The following is a 19,705-nucleotide window of genomic DNA, read 5'->3' on the forward strand; positions in this document are numbered from 1 at the left end:
TGGAAGGCAGGAACTCTTTTCTTACCAGGAACTCTTTTCTTACTTGGGCGTGGCTGTGGAAGGAGACACCTAAGCACTACAGGAGGCTATTTAAACCACACCCGGTGGATGAATCTTGCTTTGCGTTATTCTGCAACCTCTGCAGCAGAACGCTCATCGGGTCTTCTGCATTCGGTCCTGGGCCTAAGGAAAAAGGCTTACCATCCTGAATCCAGTCTTCAGCAACACCTATAAAGACAAGAAAGAACAGGTTAGCTTTCCGGCATCTGAAAGGCAAAGGCTTACCATCCTGAATCCAGTCTTCAGCAACACCTATAAAGACAAGAAAGAACAGGTTAGCATTCCGGCATCTGAAAGGCAAAGGCTTACCTACTCTTCGTGCGCTCCGGAGGTCTTCACACTGCATTCCGGCATCTGAAAGACAAAAGTTTACCAACTCTTCGCACGCTCCGGAGGCCTTCGGCGCTGCATCCCGCATCTGAAAGACAAAACAAGGTGCGTTTAAAGACATTGGGGAACTTTAATACTCACGTGCTATTACTCCTTTCCACATCTAATCCAGTGGGTATTCCGGCACCCTGCAGCCGCTCCGAACTCGTACCTGCAAAATAAAAAGACAGTTAGAGCGCATAGTGAAGCAGGCAACAAGCGCTTACTTACGTGCTTCCAGGCGCTTCTATTCATCACACGGGTTCCATCTTCAACTCACTTCAGCCCGTCATCCGCCATCGCCGGAACCCTGCAAAACAAGAGACATCATTACTAAAGACTTTAAAGACATTTGAATGACTCGAAACTTACCGTTCGTGCAGTAAACGACGGACAGCAGTCCTCTGAAGTCAAGAGGCCTGCGCTACCTATCCAGTGAAGAAACTGGTTACAGCACCCTGCCCCCAGGCAGATGGAGAGCTCGGCATTCACTTACCTAAGGTGAGAGCGTTAACCTTTGGGGGTCTACAGGAGAGGAGAAGAGGAAAGAGATAGGGACACCCCAATAACCCCAGTTCATTAACCCCATATTTTCTATCTGCAGACATCTTACTCTACACGTCAGGCATACAGTGCACAGAGGTCCAGCCCAAAGAGCCAACCGGGTGCTACACATCACCTTTGAAGATACGGTAGTCGCCCAGTCAAGACCGGCGCCTCTGCGAGAATCAGGTGAGCGTTACACCTGGCTCCTGCCATTCCAGCTGGGAAGCTGCCTGTTGGCAAAGTCCCTCAAGAGAGGGATTCTCTCTTTGACCTCTATTGAAGTCTGCCCCACAGGGGCCACCCTCTGCCAGCAAAGACTGCAGCTCAGGATGGTCTCTAGGATCCAGATCTCAACAGGATCCACGTTCCAGCTCTGAATCCTCAGCAGCGTACTCAACTTCTCCTGGTTGTGTCTCACACTCCACCTCAGCTGGTGGAGCAGTCACAGCTGTGACCCTGGACTGTCCTCTCGGAGATGTCACCGTTAGATGCACAAGCATGCCATTCTACTTGTTTCCCGAGACCCTTTGCCTCCCCCTTCTTGGAAATAGAAGTTGGCTTCTCCTGTGGACTGGGTGTTATATTTATTTAAATTTATATAACGCGCCACATGCCCGCAGACCTCAGGCAGCACACAGAACAAGAGACAAGACACACTAACATAGAGAAGAACAGGCAAGAGGAAGGGAATAAAGCAGAGCGTTCTAAATTGAGATTAAGGCTGGATGTTCTTAGTTTAGATTAAAGAGAGTAGTTCTGAATTTGGCATATAGCCGTCGGAAGTAAATTCCAAAGTATGGCGGCCTGAGAATCAAATTTGGTGCCTCCGAACTTGGTTAGTTTGGATCTTGGCTGAACAAGTACTGTAGCTACAGTGGAACAGACTTCTGTAATTTGGTTTCATCTTGATAAGCTCTAATAGATAAGTAGGACTAGAAAGCGACACGCATTTGTGCGCTAATGTGAGCGCTTTGTGCGTTAATCTGTTTTACAGGGAGTCAGTGTTTTTTCCTGAAAGAGATGTTTCAAAGTGAGCTTTCTGGCCTTCCCTGTCTGCTCCTGCTTCCTTTCACTGGGAGGCTTGGGGGTGCTTGATACAACTCCAGAGTTTCAAAGTCACTCACCAGCAGGGCTCTCCCAGGTATCTCACTTTGTACACTAACAGGTATTCTTACAGTCATGTTGCACTGGATGGGAGCTGGTAGTATTGGAACCATTTGGATATGGCCTCCAGCAAGCCTAGTGGGGCCCCTGGGTGGCCCAGCAACGTCCTCCAGGTTTGAAGAAGCGTTCATCCACCACTGCGATGCTGGCCCCAGTGTCTTCAATGGCAAGTACACTGTCCCTGTAGTAGTATTCTGTGTTATCTGGTATCGAGTTGTACACATCTACATTCTGCTGCTCCCACAGACCCAGGGACAATAAAGAAACAGTGGCAGAGACTCAACTGAGGTCCTCCGCCAAAGTTTCCACTTGCCACATGTACCTCTCCCTCAGGGACGAAGGCCAAGGAGGCAGTGTGGACCCCTGAAGGTCTACCCCTGCATCTACGATCCCACTTCACATGCTCAGTTGACCCACAAGCACAACACCTTTCAAATGCCTTCACAAATGGGTCTCCGCTGACCACTATCTGGTCGGGCATCAGAGTCCTCACTAGACGGACCTGGTTTCCCATGTGGCTTACCCTTTTTCTGTTTGTGGCCCTCTTTTGGATGGGAGGTTTTAGAATTCTTTGTCATCTTTCCTTTGCTGCTTCCCCTCATCCTTTTTGAGTGGCCCCAGAATCCTTGTGAGTAGCCCTATTGGCAACCCACAAGTCAGCAGCTTTTGCTAGCTTCTTGGGATCAATCTCTTTAGAGTCAGCCAAATGCTGTCTCAGCTCAGGAGAGCAGGCATCAAAAATAGATTCCAACAAAAACAGATCTCATTCCTTCAAAAGAGTTCTCTGTAACCCTTAACCCAACCATCTAAGTGTTTCAAACATTCACACACCCAGGTAGCCCAAGGGGTACCATCAGTCTTTTTGAGGGTCCTAAACCTCTTAACGTACTGGGAAGAAGTAGCTATCAAAGCTAGCTTCACATTTTCATACTCCAATCTTTCAAGTTCCCCCACCTCCATTACAGCATCAGTTGCAACTTGGGGGAGCCTAGACAAAAGCCCAGTAATCAACTGATTTCCTGTGAAACCCTGAATCCCCTAGTTATATTCAAAAGCACCCAACCAATACAAAATATCAAGTTTCACCTCATGCACACTCACAGCTTCCTTAGGCATGCAAGAGCATGTTGTAATCCCATTTCCCTTAGTTTGAGATCATGTTTGTCTTCAGCTTGGATTTGTAATCTTTTTTAAACAATAACTCAAGTCTAATTTTTTCAATAGAGACAAATTCTGGACTCAGTACTGGACCTGGTAAGGGTCCCTGTGGCTAAAGGTTGAGGTATTATAAGGGCCTGTTGAGGTAAAGGGGGCTCACATCCTGAGACTCCTCTAACTCTTCAATAGAATCATCATCATCCTCATCATTTTCCACATTTCCTGGATTAGTAGGTACGACAGGCCTACTACTCTGACTTTGATCTTCAAACAACCTTGCAATAAGTTTCTTTTTCTTTTTTTATTGTGATTTTTTTGTTTATACAAACTTATCACCAAGTCTCCATCTGTTCACATTCATCTCTACAAAACATATGTTTCCACATTGCCTTTATCCAAGGCTTGCGTTCTGTCTAAGAGTCTTTTAGCATCACATCCAGAAAGTCGATTGTCGCGCAAGTTATTTTCATATTTTGACCTGAAGTCACGCACAACCCCCATTCCTCAGTATTGCCGTTTAGTGGGAAACAAAACCCCAAATAAAAAGTCCTTTGAGGTGAAATTGCCTCGCATCCTATAATCAAGTGATGCAATGATTCCGTCTCTTTTTTTACAGTGTCTGCATAAGTTGTTTTGTATATCCGGGTCCTTTCTTACCCATCTCATCTCTTTTGTTTAGAGCGCATTTAGCGGGAGCTGCAAAAATTGGTCTCGGTGATGCCGTGAGGGACATTTTAAGAGATATTTTGGTTGTACATTTAATCTATTTGTTGTCAACCCTAGTGGTAGGGTGTTTTTAAAGCGAGTTCTTTTTTCGCTATTCAAGATCCACTCCCACCGTTGGAGACGTTTTTTAACCAGTTGTGGGTGGTATTGCAAAGAATTTGTGTCAATGTCTGCCGCCACCATAATTTGGTCTACTTTCAGTGCCCAGTCGCTCATAATGTGAGGAGTTAACTCAGAATTGTTCTCTTTAAATATTTTATAGGCTGGTTCGCCAGAATGTTCTCATTTTGCGCAACAGTGCACAGGCTTTCCAGATTGTAAAACTATATAGAGAGTTGATTGCCAGTTTGTGACGCAACATTGTCATTGGCACAAATCGGGGTAATCTTAAGGCTTTGCGCCAAAACAACCCTTCCAGTATATCCCATACTTTAAAGTCAAGATTCCACGCGCACTCGGCCCCAAATGAGATGTCAGGTATTACTTTGTTCAAATACAATGTTAACAGAGGACGAATTGAGAATTTTCCATATTAGTTATGTAGTTTTAGTCCTTGTAGAGCATATGTTAACATTCTACTTCTCAGATCTTGATACCAGGGTCATTCGCGAATAGAAGTGCTGAAAATGACTCCGAGGTATCGGATTGATGTTGTTATTTCGAGTTCTTCATTTGCCACATACCATTTGAAATTCTTGTTTTTTTGCCTATTCAAATTCGTCATTGATATTATCTTAGTTTTAGCTGTGTTGATTTCGAGCTTATTCTTTGTTAGATAAATATTTAATTTGTTCAGCAAGCGCTGTAGACCTATTGCTGTTTGATCAGCTAGGACAATGTCATCTGCATAGATAATGCAGTTTACCGCTTGGCCGTTTATTCTCGGAGGAAAGCATCTTACTACTTTTAGCTCAGCAGGTAAGTCGTAGATGGCTTAAATAACAGCGCGGCCAGTGGGCAGCCTTGTTTGACTCCTTTGGAGGTGGGGATTGAATTTGTCAAATCGCCGTGCCGATTAGTACGAATTTGCACTGAAGTTTCTTCATGTAAGGTTCTGATTGGATCCAATAATTCTGACGGAAAATTCCACTTTATCCATTTTTGCCAAAGGAGTTTTCGATTTATTTTATCAAAAGCTTGCTTCATTCCCACAAAGGCTAAAAAGAGGTTTTCGACCTTTCAGCAAGGCTAATTTCAAGAGATTTAATAGTAATAGGTTTACTTCAGTACCTATACCTTTTGTAAAGCCTGTTTGGCGGCAATCGCCAATTCCCGCCTTTGTTACCCAAGCTGACCATTTTTTTTGTAAAATTAGGCGAATATTTTGCCGATTGTGTCAAGCAAAGCTATGGGACGGTAATTGCCCGGGTCGGATCTCGAGCCCTTTTTGTGGATTGGCACTATTGCAGCTGTTCGCCAAGTTGAAGTAATTTGTTGATGAGTTGCTATTTTTCTAAATAGCAGTGCGATGAACTGTGCCCACCGTTCTTCCTCTTTTTTGAGCATCACGTTTGAGATGTTGTCGGGTCCTGCAGCTCTCGAGTTTTTCAATTGCTTGATTGCATTCCTAATATCGCTAGATTGTACAACCTGCCATAGTTTGGCTGGTAACCTTTGGTTGAGATCTTTTTCAGCTTCGCCGTCATTAAAGAGATTGGAGAAATAAGCTTCCCACACTTGCGGTGCAATTTCGTTACTCAGTAGTTGGTTACTTTTGGTGTTACCAGATTTCTCTCGAGTTATGTTTTTGAAATGACTCTAGCAGCATTTCTGCCTGTTCTTGATCTCGTTGAGTCTTAAAAGATTTGACCCAATTTCGATAAAGTTGTCGGCGATGTCGTAACAGTTCATCTTGATTTCTCTTATTTGATTTCTGAATTTTCCTTACATCTTGCAAAAGGCTTTTTTTTCTGTCACCAGTTGACTGCTATATTTATGCTGATGTAGATGACCTGCTGAACCTTTTGTATTTGTCCTCACCAAGAATTTACTCAGCAATGGCATATAGTTTAGATCTTTTGAGACTGTGGTCTGATCAAGTGTGTTAGTCATCTGGGAGATCTGACTCCCGTTAATACGCAGACGATTTCCAGTTGCATTTGAGCAAACAGCATTTGTGTATTTCGACAGAGACCTCTGCTTGATCACCTGCCAGGTTAACTTCAATGATATGATATGATATGGTATTTGTAACGTGCCTATACACAGGTGTTTCAAGGCGCGACGAGGCAGGGAGGGAGGGAAAACAAGGGGAAGACAGACAAACGATCCTACTAGGCCAAGTGTCATTCAGATCGCGCAAGTGCAGAGGTAGGGGGAAAAGGAGAAAGTGCAGGGGGAGGAGGTGGGGGGGAAAGTGCAGTACAAGGTAAGTAGTGTAATAAATATTAAATAATAAATAATATATAAAAAGGGCCAGCTAGTGGCAAGTACGAGGTAAGTGCAGAGCAAGTGCTGGGAAGTGCAGGGAAGGGGGCTGTAGGGATACAGTGACAGTCCCACAGTGCAGGGGGAGCCAGGGAGGCAGTGCAAGTGGAGAGTGGCTGGGTCCTGGACCGAGGTCGCTGAGAGTGGCCGAGATGCAAGTTTAGTGCAGAATTCAGTGGGGAGTTAAGCAGGTTTAGCAGGGGAGAGGGAGAGAGAAGGCAGAAGCGAAGAGGAAGGTTTTGAGGTGCTTCCGGAACTGGAGATGGTTCTCCTCAAGTTTCAGGGAGGCAGGAAGGCTGTTCCAGAGGGAGGCCCCTGCTGCGGAGAGAGATCTACCCCCAGCTCGTTGCTTAGAGAAGCGGCTGACCATGAGGGAGTTGGAGACGGATGAGCGAAGGGCTCGTGAAGGAAGATATTTAGGAAGAGAGAGTTGAAGGTATTTAGGCCCCAATGGGAAATGGTTGCTATTGAGCGCAGTTGTCACATTGAAGTTTGTGACCTTTATGAATAGATTATGACATCCAAATATAATCTAGCGTTTTCTTGCTCTGCTTTTGCTGCCAGGTTATGTTCGCTGGTGTATCCCCTTGAACCTGTCCATTCACCATTACGCAATTTCGACTCCTCATTGCCATTTGCCACAATTTTGCTTCTGCTGACAGTTTATCAAACAATATGGCCTTTTGATTGATTTTGGTATTATCAAACTCGTGCCAGTTATTTAAGTCTCCACATATCATAATTTCAAGATTTTTGCTTAGTGTTAAATCAGTGTCCATCATTGTTGTTACTGATGTGACAAATTTGTCAGAGGTGATCATTGCCGAGTTCCAATAAATGTTTATCAGCAGCATCCAAGATTTTCCAAGAGTTGAGTCACTTCGCTGCTCCAAAAGAACTCCTTGTACAAATAAATTTAGAGTTAGGACTTCTTTCACCTGCCAGTATAGAGTGTTTGATCATCGTCAATAGGCCTGAGAAAGGACGTCCATTTCGATTTTTCCCTGCTGGATTCAATAGGATTGTATAACCATCTTTTATCGGGGGTTCACGCAGCCACGTTTCTTGTAAACATATGGCAAAGTTTGCATCAAGGTTTACTGGGAAGTTATTAAACAGATGTACGAAACCTTGAGTATTCCAAGAGATTAGATTCTGCGCTTGCACTTTCCATTTGGTCCGTGGCTAATTCCCAGTGATGTTATGAAATCGCCGCCTTGACACGTGGGATTGTGGAGACATCATCAGTTTGTCTTGCATTAGCCCCAATGAATAGGGCTTCAAATGTGCCCTTCTTTGTTCTAATCGTTTCACTGGGACAAACTGTCCTTTAGGTGCATGATCGTTATTGATTGTTTCCTGTGGTTCAAGAGAAAGATCAAAACCATATAATAGGAGGGCGTCTTTTGCATCAAAAAGCGTTCTCCTAACAGCCATTGAGTTGATGTGCAATAGCACTTGATCAGAAGATCGTTCAGTAGCATAAGTTCATTTTTCTTTCTTTAACAGGGAGAGACGTGACTTTACACATTTCTTTCAGTTGCTCTGTCAAAATGATCAGGGCTTCCTGTCTGAAGTTAACCATATCTGGCATGTTACAATTGCTTTTCTAGTGGAGCATAGCCTTGTCAAGGTTACTATTTGAACAAAGGTAAAGTAAACTCTAAATGTAACAACTCTACAATATATCCTCACCGCCTGCCACCAGTGTTGGACAAGGTTTGTATGCAGTAACCTCTGGTAACACTACAAACAACTATGACTACAGATATAGGCAACCCAACCTTTGGTATAAGCTTGCACAGTTCTGGTAGCAAGTTGAGCAGCCAGGCTTATCTCAATAGGGGAAATGTGAGCTGTAGTGGAGTTACACAAAGATTCACAGTTACAGGTATTCAAATAAATGTACACTCAAGGTTTCTTGCATAAACAATAATGTATTGATCCTTCAGTTATAAAACCTTCAGAAGCGAGCAATAGAATAGTAACACACAAATATACTTCAATACTGTACCCTCAGTTTCTGGATCAGACAAAGCCCTTTTGGGTTGGCCCACAGACACAACCTACACCCACAGGTGACTTCAGTAACAAGGTTGCTGGGGATATTAATACCTTAATGTTGGCATACACAATACTCTTTAAAAAGTAAGGAAAAGGCAAAAGTTATTAGAACACAAGAAATACAAATAGTCATAAGCAGGGCAAATACTTTTAGATGGCTCTGAGAAGAGTCATTCGTTTTTACAGTACCTTAGTAAAGAAGAAAAAGATGCAGCTGAAGACATCTGTTCCTGTACAGCTCTGCCGATCTCACTGTTCCTGTGCCTCAGTCGTGAGGACAAGAGGGAGGACGTCAGGACTCTTGCACTGAATTGGCACAGTCAAAGCTGGCAACCGGCAAACTTTACTTGCAGTGGCTGTTTTGCGTTTTAGCTCCTTGCGGTACAGCAAATAGCAATAAGCACAGTTCCTGGCTGTCAAGGTGGACATTACTCACATCGGAGGTCCCGCACTCGACTGAGGGGGTCAGGCTTGGACAGTCCTGCTTCTTGGGAGTCCGGAGGATCTTCCAAAAACTTTAGGCCAGCTTACAAGCAACGCACACAATCTGGTGTCCTTCTGCCTGGTTCTACAGTTTCCTGCAGCAACTCTGAGAAAATTCAGGAGTAATTTTGCTCCCTATTCTTATTTTTGTGGAGTACTTGCCGATTGTTAGCGAGCGAAAGTGGCTGTTACTTCCCTTATCTATACAACTTGACTAGGGTTACCCATTACAACAATAGGCAAATGGGCAAATGAGCAATAAGTAGTTGCAACTTATTGTGTATTTGAGCAACTACCCCTCCACCCAACCTTGGTTATGTGTATGCAACTTGTATTTCACTAGAATGTTTGAAACTTATAATCTTCAAAGAGCTATATCTTTTCTAAAATTTCAATTAATTCAGTTTTATTGTAATTTTTAAGTGACTGTTCATAATCCTATTCTTCCTTCTTTAAGGCAAGCTACCAATTGTGAACGAGGAGGATGAGCTGGTAGCCATCATCGCTCGTACAGACCTAAAAAAGAACCGGGATTACCCCTTGGCTTCGAAAGATGCAAAAAAGCAGCTGCTGTGCGGCGCCGCAATAGGGACCCATGAAGATGACAAGTACCGTTTAGATCTTCTGGCACAGGCAGGCGTAGATGCCATTGTACTTGTAAGTACCTTGCTATTCTTGCTTTAACAGTTGCTCTTTCCATCATCAATCCAGCATCTCCGGTAATAAGATTAGTTTGGATAATATTGAGAAACCCACGCTGAATGGGTTGAATAACGTTTGACGGTAAGTTGCTTTCTTGTGCCACTAGATATTGCCGGTTTTGTTTTTGTTCAGCTTATTCATAAATATCAAACAGCGGACATTGATCAAATAGGCCAGAAAATTCAATATAGTTAACCAAAGGTTTTATTAATAAATGTGCAGATTTGGTCAATAAAAACAAATGGTGTCCGATTTTACACTCTGTTGCCAGATTGATTCTTCTACTTGGTGTTATTGTGCTGTGGGAAAACATATCTAAAGAAAGTGTCTTGTGAGAATAAAATGTACAAACTAAAGTGCTGCCTTTCTCCATATGTTCAGGGACTGCATGTCCCCTAGAATTTCAACCAATAATTGTGAGCTCAGTCCTGGGTTTAAGGGTTCGCGCAACAGTAAGCAATTTAAGGGTGTTGAGATGGATTTCTAGAATCTTTCCTGGTAGACAGATTTTAGGCAGGCACCCTAGTTCTAGTGAACTGGGGGAACTCTGAGGTTAACCAAACCCAATCAAGGTAAACATGGAGTGGTCAAGGCTATTCTCAAAGTATGCCTAAACTCACGGGTCCACACAGTGAAGCAAACAATTCAATTTATACAGGCAAGTACAAAAACATTACATTTTTTCTAGGCTGAAAACAGATACTAGGAAATGAAACGAGCAGGTGATATTACACAACACTCAATTATAAGACCTATATAGTCACCTTTAGGTTCTTAGAAGAAGGTAAGTAGTGATGCTGTAGAATGAAACCAATTCACAAGAATTATACCCCAACGTTAGAAGTCCAATCTTTGAGCCAGGCCCTGGGCCCAAAAATCACAAAGCTTCTTCGAAGGAAAAGGGGCTGATGTAGGAAGAGTTCTTCTGGTGGTGAAATGTTCCAGAAGATATTCAACAAAATTACAGGTAGGTCAAATTATATTGCTAACTTTCAAGATTCTGACGATCCAAAAGCGAAGGAGTGGAATAACCAACGTTTATTCGAAGGATTAGGGAGAGGTGAATGTATAGCGATTACTTAGCCCCCCAGCCCCACCCGACTGATTTTTCAAGCCGACTAGATGAGTCGACAGGGTCGCTGGAGGTGGGTTTTCCCACTGTTAGTTCCATTGAGAGGGGCCCAGGAGCTGCAGGTGCAAGGATTCCAGTCGGTTCCAGGAGCAGTGCATAACCCTATGCGAAGAAGAAATGCAGAAGGCACCAATGCAGACATCTTCAAGACACTTCCTCTAGACTGGGGAAGGCGAGTTCCAGCAATTGTCTACCACACACAGGTGACTACATGCGTCCATCCAGAGCAGAACCCTTGACGCTGGGAGGCTAAACTTCTGTAGGAAGGTGACTTGCATCACAAGCTGGCAGCTACCGAAGATCCGGCGGAAAACTTGGAACTGCAACACTTCTAGCGAGGTACCCCACTGGAGAGATGGCCAGTAAACCGGTGTGGTCCACAGACAACAGAACAGCTGGATCTGGTGTCGACTAGTTAGTCTCACCAGTCCAAGGTTGTGTTGGGGAGAATTCTCAAAAATGTGCTAATTCCCTTCACCTTAGAGACCCCCAGCAGCTTTGCTGGATTTTGAGGACTTGTTTTTTTTCCTGAAAGAGTGTGAGCCTTTTTTCCCCACTCTTTCATATCCTTTGTATGTTTTACTCTTGTGTTCTTTGACTATGGAGTTTTAGGATAACTCCATAGGCATCTTTTCATGTGTTAAATAACACCCTCATTGGATTGACACAGGGATGTCTTTTTAGACTTCCCAAAGGTTTAAATACCTTCTCTGGGATAAACTACTGTTTCCCAGAAAATGTAAGGTTAAATTTACTTTACTAGTATTTTTAAATTCCTAGACACAGCACACACTATCTTCCCATAGTGCTGGAGTGGCTACCTAGTATCCCGTGTCTAGAAACTCATGTAGCAGTCAAATTCTAGCCTTTTCCATCGAAATGGCTGGAGGCAGTGGTTTTACAACGAACTACCATGACCTTTCCTGACCGTGAACACTGGTAGCGAAAAATCACTGAAGCCATGTTTTTCAAGATGGCGCCTTAAGCCCCTTTGTTTAAACAGGTACCGGTCTTCTTTTTTCACCATTTCTTTTTGGAAAGGTCCATCTAGTGTTTGTCTCTGCGTGCCAACCCAGGTTTGGTCCCTTTGTTTCTATGCCTTTGGCGGGCTTCAGGACTGAAGACTGCCTCTTTCGTCTGAGTGTCTGGGGTGGGCAGGAAGTGAGGGAGGTGCCCGAAACTCCCTGTGCTTAGTCTCCTAGGAGACCCAAATGCACTCTGGCGTGATTGGCTGGCTGACTGTCCGGCAAGGACAGCCACCCTGCTGGGTGAGTGGCAGCAAGGTTGGAATGAATGGGAGAAAACAGTTCAAAAAGTGAGTCTCTTGGACTGGAAGGGAGAGTCGACCACTGGACGAAAGAACTGAAGACGAGCTGGAAGAGGACGGCTGCTGCAAATCCTGGACCATTGGTTTGCCCGGCAAAGCCCTGCTGCAGGTCGAATTGCCAAGTTCACCTCGACAGAGAAGCAAGCCCCTTCAAGGACGACTTCTTCCTTTGAGTTGTTCTGACCAATCAACTTGTAAGCCACCTGGATATCATTCTCGAAGCTGGTTAGGATTAACCAGGGGGAACGACACCAGCTTGTGTGCTTGAATTACAGCTACTAGAACTGAAGTGACTTCATTCTGTCAGTGTTTTCTGATGATCCCGTGCAGTGCAGGGGTCCCCCGACGTTCTCCCGCTTGTCCCCGCGACTGAGGCGCAGGAACAGTGAGATCTGCAGGAACTACCAGGAACCAACGTCTTTTGCATCTTTTGCTTCATACTAAGGTACTGTGCCAACCCGATTGAGAGAACGCATCTCTCGTGGTGAAAGTTTGAGAAACTTTCCCAACTTGCAGACCTAATCGGCTTATGATTCTTTTTTGTACAAACTACTTCTGAGAACTTTTTCAAAGACTTTAAAGAACTGCTCTTTCCTATCCAAGACTTTTGCCTAGGCCTATTGGACTGAATCGAGTCCTCTAGGGAACTAAAACTACTTGCACTGCCTAAGAAAATATTTGTGGTCTATTTTGCTAACTTGTGCCTTTTTACTCCCATTGAAAGTAACAAATGCCATTTTGCTCCTATTTCAGGGGAGCCTAATTTGTTCAGAAACTCATTGGTTTGTTATTGAAGTTTGTGTATAATATTAAGTTGCTTCCTTCTAGTGAATGTTTTCTAAATGATTGTGTAATAAATTAATAAGTGTTTTACCAAGAAACTTTGAGTGTAAGTGTCTACTTGAACCAATGGGATTGTAAGACCTCTGTGTAACCTCTTGTACTGATCACATTCCCTCTTGAGATAAGCCTGGCTGCTCAGCTCGCTACCACAAAACCGTGTAGTACAGACTTATACCAAAGGTTGGTTTTGCTTACACCTGTAGTCCTCATTGTATGTGGTGGTCCCACAGGGTACTGCAGGCAATTTTGCCTAACAGGTTGAAGCACCTCACAGGGCCTTCACAGATCAGGTAGTCCAGCAGGGCTTCTGTGCCAAATGCAGGAAGGGACTGCTGGGCATAGTTGGGAGTCATCCACAGATCTTCAATCGGCTGATTGTCTATACAGGTTACAGGATACGCTAGTCCTATTCTTATCCTAAATCCTGGCTGGACACAAGTTCAAGCGCACCAATGGTAAGGATCTTAACCATTCAAACCGCCATCATTAATCCATTCGGGGACTACTGTGGGCTTCACTCATTCCACACACCTAGACTCTCATGCACCACAGATGAGGAATGGAACAGTCCCACCCTCATCCTTGGCCAAGCACATAGGAATCACTAGCAGGCAAAAGCAGCATCTTGCCCGGGCAAGTGCATACCTTTTATGGGATTTCCTGACCTAAGAAGGCAGGAAGGGAAAACCAATATGGCCAAGAACAAGCAAAAATCTCATGGCACAGCCATTTTTAGGGCATAAGACACGTTGAGTAGCCAAACGACACGTTGAGTAGCCAAACGTGGTAAACTTGAATGTGCGCACAAAAAATAAAGAACCTTTTTAAAAATGCAAAACAAGATGTTGTTCCATGGAAGATGTGCTTTCACATATATTTTGTTGAACGAGAAAACAGATCGCACAATTTGCAGTCCGTGTTTAATCACAACAATCTGCTTTGTTTGGTACTGTCTTTGCCAACACGCGTTTCAACCACTTTTGGTCTTTTTCAAGGCACAGCTTATTACAAAACAAATTGATGTCCATAAATGATCACATTACATATGTCAATCAAAACCATCAAAGAAAAGCAAATGAGCAAATACATTGCATGGAAGGGAGAGGAAATATCCTTCGCATATCCTGTACTTTTGCGCCCTCTTACCCTCGGGTCTGGTGCGCATTATAAGTGAATAAAACAAAGGATTGGACATATTCAAAAAACAGATGCGTTGAATACATTATGGTAAGTACCATATACAAAAGGAAAAACAATACGAAATATAGAGGAGAAAATCAGAAAAAAAACACTGAAAAATCTAAGGTAACAACTTTGCTCTCATTCTTGTTCAACTCATTTGACGTGCTCAGTGTATCATGCTAAGTTGCCATGTCAACCAATGTAACAACCCCCATTGGACTAAGAGTAACAAGTTGCATAACTAAAAATGTTATCATGCCATATCCTGACATTTGACTTCGGTGAGATGTTGAGAGATACTTGAAAAAAGACAATGACAAGCAGTTCAAATCGATATTATATAGACACTGCAAATGCAGTAAACCAAAGACTCATTTGTAACCGGGGTAGATGATGGTCTCCAATGCAGAGGATACCCTTTCGTTATTTAACAATCGGTTGTCAAACATTTGTGTTGAGAAACTGCTAAATTTGAAGCACCTGTGTTAAAAAAAATGGATTACCTTCAGGCGGGTGCCGTAAAGTCCTATAAGGGTTCATTATTATATGTGCTCCCAATAAGTATATTGGCCACCAGTTTGCATGCATTGTGCGATTAAGTTAACCTTCCTTATGGTGCGCATAAGGAAAAGGTGAGATACCAGTTAAATTATCTTATCACCTTTCCCCATTAAAGTGTTGAGTCGTAAGACTGTAAACAAAGGGAATGACCCTGTTTTATGGTCAGTTCTTGTGAGAGAATAAAGCAAAAGTATATTGTTGCTCATATTGTTCCGTGAAGGACTAAGATTGTTTGCGATAAAGAAATCCATGGAAGTTATACTTCGGCTATATTAACCTGAGTCCTGTGTAATTCTCATACGTTCGTGTCTTCTTGGTAACTGGTTATCTCGTATGTGTCCCAATAATAAGTCACGTTGCAGAGTTCCTATAATTGAATATAAGTGAACAATTTGTCTCAAGATTTTTGTCACAAAGTCTTGCAAAGAAAAGATGGCAAGTACACACACATTGTGAAGAAATGAACAAAAGTTACTGTGTCAGAGTTTGGATTCCATGGATGACCAGCTGCCGGACTGCTGCTACTTGTGACCTTGGAACTGTTAAGGGCCAAATTCTGCGTGTCCCCCAAGCGTTTAGGTGGTCTTATGCATAATCAATTTACAGGTGGGTTCCCATAGGGTGTGCTAGTTAGCAAAGTACCTGTGTTTAAAAAGAAAAAAGACTGGATTGTCTCATTGTTGAATCGACGGAAACCACAGTAAAATCGGAGTACATGTATGATTTGGCAATGTTCGAAATGGATTACCATGTGTCTGCAGGGGTAACGCTTGTGATAATGTCGGTGCACCGCCTACTAAGTTGAATCAGATTCTCGTGTTTCCGGTTGCTGTCAGATCCTCGGGAGCTAGATTCTAGTACTGCTAAATACAAACTTTGCTAGGTCGTGTGACCTAGAACAGTCACATGACACATAGCGCGGCACTGTTTAAATAATTGCTTCCTGTAATTATTGCTAAATTAGGATTAAGTCCACCAGTGGCCACAAGCGATATAAATTAAGTCGCAACAGTTTCCCATATTGTCAAGGAACATTACCCTGACCGGGTAATCTCCCTCGGGTGTTGAGACGGCGCTTTCTGTCAGGGAAGCTTGCCATACCCTACAGTAGGGTCAAAGGTACTGAGTTACATGTTTGTCCAACAACTCGCCTGTTTGTGGAAGGGGATGAGCAGCTGTTTTGGTGACCGCATTAAGAGCTCTATAGTCCGCACAGAATCTCAAATCTGTGGGGACTGGACCATGGACTGTTTGTTCAATCACCCCTAGACTCAACTTCTTGTTGACCTCCAGTTTGATGTGTGATAATCTTGTCTGACATCCTGTATCTCCTACTTTTTTGTAGGAGCACTATCGCCAGTGTCATTTGTCATACGGGCACCAAGCTGTCAAGACTGGAGTCGGAGAAAACCAAGGGTTGAGAGGGAAAGCACAGGTTTCACTGCTCCCTGAGTTGAAGGGGCACTTTGACGCCCTCAATGGAGCCTTCTGAAGGATTTCTCTCGAACAGATCATGGTGAGGTTCAGATTCCTCTTCTCCCGATGTGAAGCCAGAAGCAGTTTCCCTTTCAACCCTTGGGACGAATGGTTTCAGTCTGTTTACATGAAACACTTTAGGAGACTGATTAGGCCTTCCAAGGTTGACTGAATACTTTACCTCGCCTGGTCTTTCAATTATCCAGTAAGGAACAGCCCATCAGGATTTCTTACCCTGGTGAAAATGAACAAGTGAAGCTTTCTGGTCATAATCATTGTTTCACCAATGCTTGTGCAGCCTTCAACTTGTCATTGGCCAGGGCCATCTTTCTTAAACCGGTACAGTCTTTTCCATTTGTGGTAACCGGAGGAGTGGGGGACTCTCAACCGTCCTTGACTAAAGATGAGGGACCACTGACTGGGTGACCAAAATGTGCAAAGGTAAAGCCAACCACTCCTTGAGGCACCTGACTGTAGGCAGAAAGTAAGCATGAAAGAAGGTTCCACTTCCGTCTCTCGTGCTCCTAGAGCTCCAATCATGCTTTTGATAGTTACTAGATGATTTGGCTGCAGATGGTAGGCCAATGGAAATTTGACACCCCACACTCCTTCCACATGGCCTGCATATAATTGGTCAAAGTGTTTGCCTGTCGGGCACAACATCTTTAGCCAGGCCAACCCTAGTAAAAATGCCTAATCATGCTTTAGCAACTGACTTGAGTCACTGTTTTCAGTGGGATGGCTTCTGGGTATATGGTGGCATGGTCAGCAGCCACCAGGATAAACCTTCTGCTGAAGCATCAATGGGACCAACCACGTCCATTCCAACTACAGTAAGTGGTACCAATGGAGTCTGAATCATTGTTCAACGTTTGCCAGACAGCTGAAAACTCTACTTGGACCCCTAACTTAGGCCAGTAGAAATGCATGCAAACACTCTCCTTAGTCCTCTTTACACCAAGATGACATTCATGTGGGACTTCAGGCACCAGCTGCAAGAGTAATAGCCTTGAATGCTTAGGGGCCATCTATAGTATAGTAAATCCCCTTTCCAATAGATTATATGCTACCCAGAGGATGTACCCTTCACTGGGAGTATGCCTTCCTCCGAAGACCTTCCACAGATGGACACTCCGACCCTTACTAAATGCATCCCTAGATGGACCCCCTTCTGGAAGCAAACTTTGAAATTCAGGATGTTCACGGGCATTGAACAATTTTCCTTGTCATGTTAAGGGGTTTGGTCAGTTACCTCATCCTATTCATACCATCCTATTCTAGGTAAAATAGGGGAGCCATTTTTCTTTCCCTTTTTAGGAATCTTTGACTCCTTGGGTGTGCATTTCGGCTTCCCCTTAGGTTTGGCTATGGTAGCCTTTGTTTGAGACCTAGTACATGGTAGCTATGCTGTATCCCCCACAAGACTGAAGTCTGAGGTAATTTCCCATCCGAACCCTACCTGGGAATTGCCTCTGAACACTTCCGGACCACTCCTCCATTTACTGCTAGAGTGACTGACATTACCGAGATGTAAAGGGAGTGAGGGGTGGAGATAGCTGCCATCTTGGTGGGCATCAGAGGAGCTGTGGCCAGAGATTTAGGGTTTACCAACGTTGAATCCACCAAAGATCAACTTGTCCCTGATGGCAGAGGTTTCCACACTATCTACCAGTGCACTGTACTTGATACTAAGCATTCTTTCATCAGGCATGGAAACATACGCTTCACCAACTCTAGGATTCCAGGTACACAAACTACTTCTGATCCAATGCCACTGGGCAAGGAGTGAGAAAAGAAGGCTGCCCCTTTGAGTAGCTCTTCCTCATAAGGGAATGCTAGATTCACAAAATGGTCCCCCAAGTTCTTACCCTCACTTCGGTGATCCCCTTTTCACATGGTCACTTGCTCCACAGGTTACATAAGAACTTGTGGAACTTTGTATGTAGACCTGCCCACTTCCTCGGTTAGGATGGCAAGTCCCACTAGCGTTTAAATGATCACCATGAGACTTACTCCCCTTTTGGAACTTTTGAGAGTCTTATTGAATGCAGGTTGTCAGTAGACCCACCCTCTTTCTGCTTTTTGGTCCTCCACATGCTTGCTCGAATACTGTCCTTATGGGTCACCCATACGTAAGCAGTAATTGCCATTTTCCTGTATCAAACTTCTTGAAATCTGAATGCTGTTTGAACCGTGGGGAACAAGAAGCAAGAATATGTTAAAGTATAACCATATTTTCCTATCATTAAAAGTGGTTAATGAATGACCTTCAACCCAGCCACTCAAGGTCTTCAGAGTAATACACATAGGCCACTCCAGTCTTTTTTTTTCTTATGGTCTCAAACTCAAAGATTAGGCAGGATTCTTCCCTTGAAGAGCAGAGCCCGCTTTAAAATGTCTTTTCTTTTCCTTAGGCTTTGACAACTACTTAATTGCACTGCAGCCGTACTGGGCAAGTCTGCTGAGCAACCAGGCATTTTTATCAGACTCGCCTCTTGTGCTTGAGAAGCATACTCCAATGCAGGCAACCAATCAAGGCCATTCTTGTATCATAAGCATTCAACAGATCCTTAGGAATTCTGGATGAGGGGAAGATGCAGAACCATTCCCAGATGCTCTGGAAGAGCCTGAAGACCCTTGTAGTCTGGCAACTCCAGCTGGAATGCTCTGTTCTTCTTTCTCTAATATTTTTTTAAATTTATTTATTGTGCACATGTTTAATAAAAACATTGCACAAATGGTACCATTTGTATATAAATAAGACATCAGAAAAGATGTACAAAAATACTTAAGGAACAGTGTTCTTTGCAGACCCAACCAGTGTTCCCTCGAGTGCCAAAGGGGTTTGCTTTGGTGCACACACTGTTCCATGTGCACAACTGACTAAGTAATCCACTTTGTGAACATTTGTATTTAGTGAGCTATCCTCTCTGAAGGGAGTTTGGAAGAGAATGTCCCCTTCCTGACCACTACAATTCTTTACAAATCAGTGTAAAGGGTCATCACTTTCTTCAAATATATAGGCTACAAGCCCAAATGTTTTATGTGATTACAAAGGGAGAATGTTTAATCAACCAGTTAAAGATTTAAAGATCTGCTGCAGTTCTAGCAAAATTACTTGTGCATGTCGAAAAAAACAAAGTATGCTCAGAATTACCAATGGGTTTAGTTGTGGCTATTCATTTGTCAACCATGCTCCAGGGGGTCAAAATTAAGATTGGATAGGCAGGCGCAAAAAGGAGATCCTGGGTATCAAGCATTAACCTGTGAGTAGGAGCTACCACTGGAGAAAGAGTAGCTAGTACATAGTGTTTCTTAAAGCTAACTTTCACATAAATAATAGACAAAATGATAGGTTTACATCTTATGACCCCCCCTTAGTCATCAAATGTCATATAGATGTGTCCTAATGTTTGTCCCAAACAGAGTTAAATTCACGTAGGTGTTTGTTAGGTACCACGTGGCCTGGGCATCCAAAAGTAGCT

At 43.6% G+C, this 19,705-nt stretch overlaps 1 protein-coding gene across 4 annotated transcripts in view; it reads left to right on the plus strand.

The window, feature by feature from the left end:
- IMPDH2 (inosine monophosphate dehydrogenase 2) overlaps nucleotides 1-19,705 on the plus strand; it is a 603,389-nt gene that overhangs the window by 103,262 nt on the left and 480,422 nt on the right. For all 4 annotated transcript variants that reach the window (XM_069643304.1, XM_069643305.1, XM_069643307.1 and 1 more), the window contains one exon: nucleotides 9,455-9,654. In XM_069643304.1, coding sequence (XP_069499405.1) covers nucleotides 9,455-9,654 — 200 coding nt within the window. The remainder of the gene's footprint in view (nucleotides 1-9,454; nucleotides 9,655-19,705) is intronic.

Source organism: Ambystoma mexicanum, chromosome 2p (genome assembly GCF_040938575.1).
Source record: "Ambystoma mexicanum isolate Mex_15411 chromosome 2p, UKY_AmexF1_1, whole genome shotgun sequence".
Lineage (NCBI taxonomy): Eukaryota > Metazoa > Chordata > Amphibia > Caudata > Ambystomatidae > Ambystoma > Ambystoma mexicanum.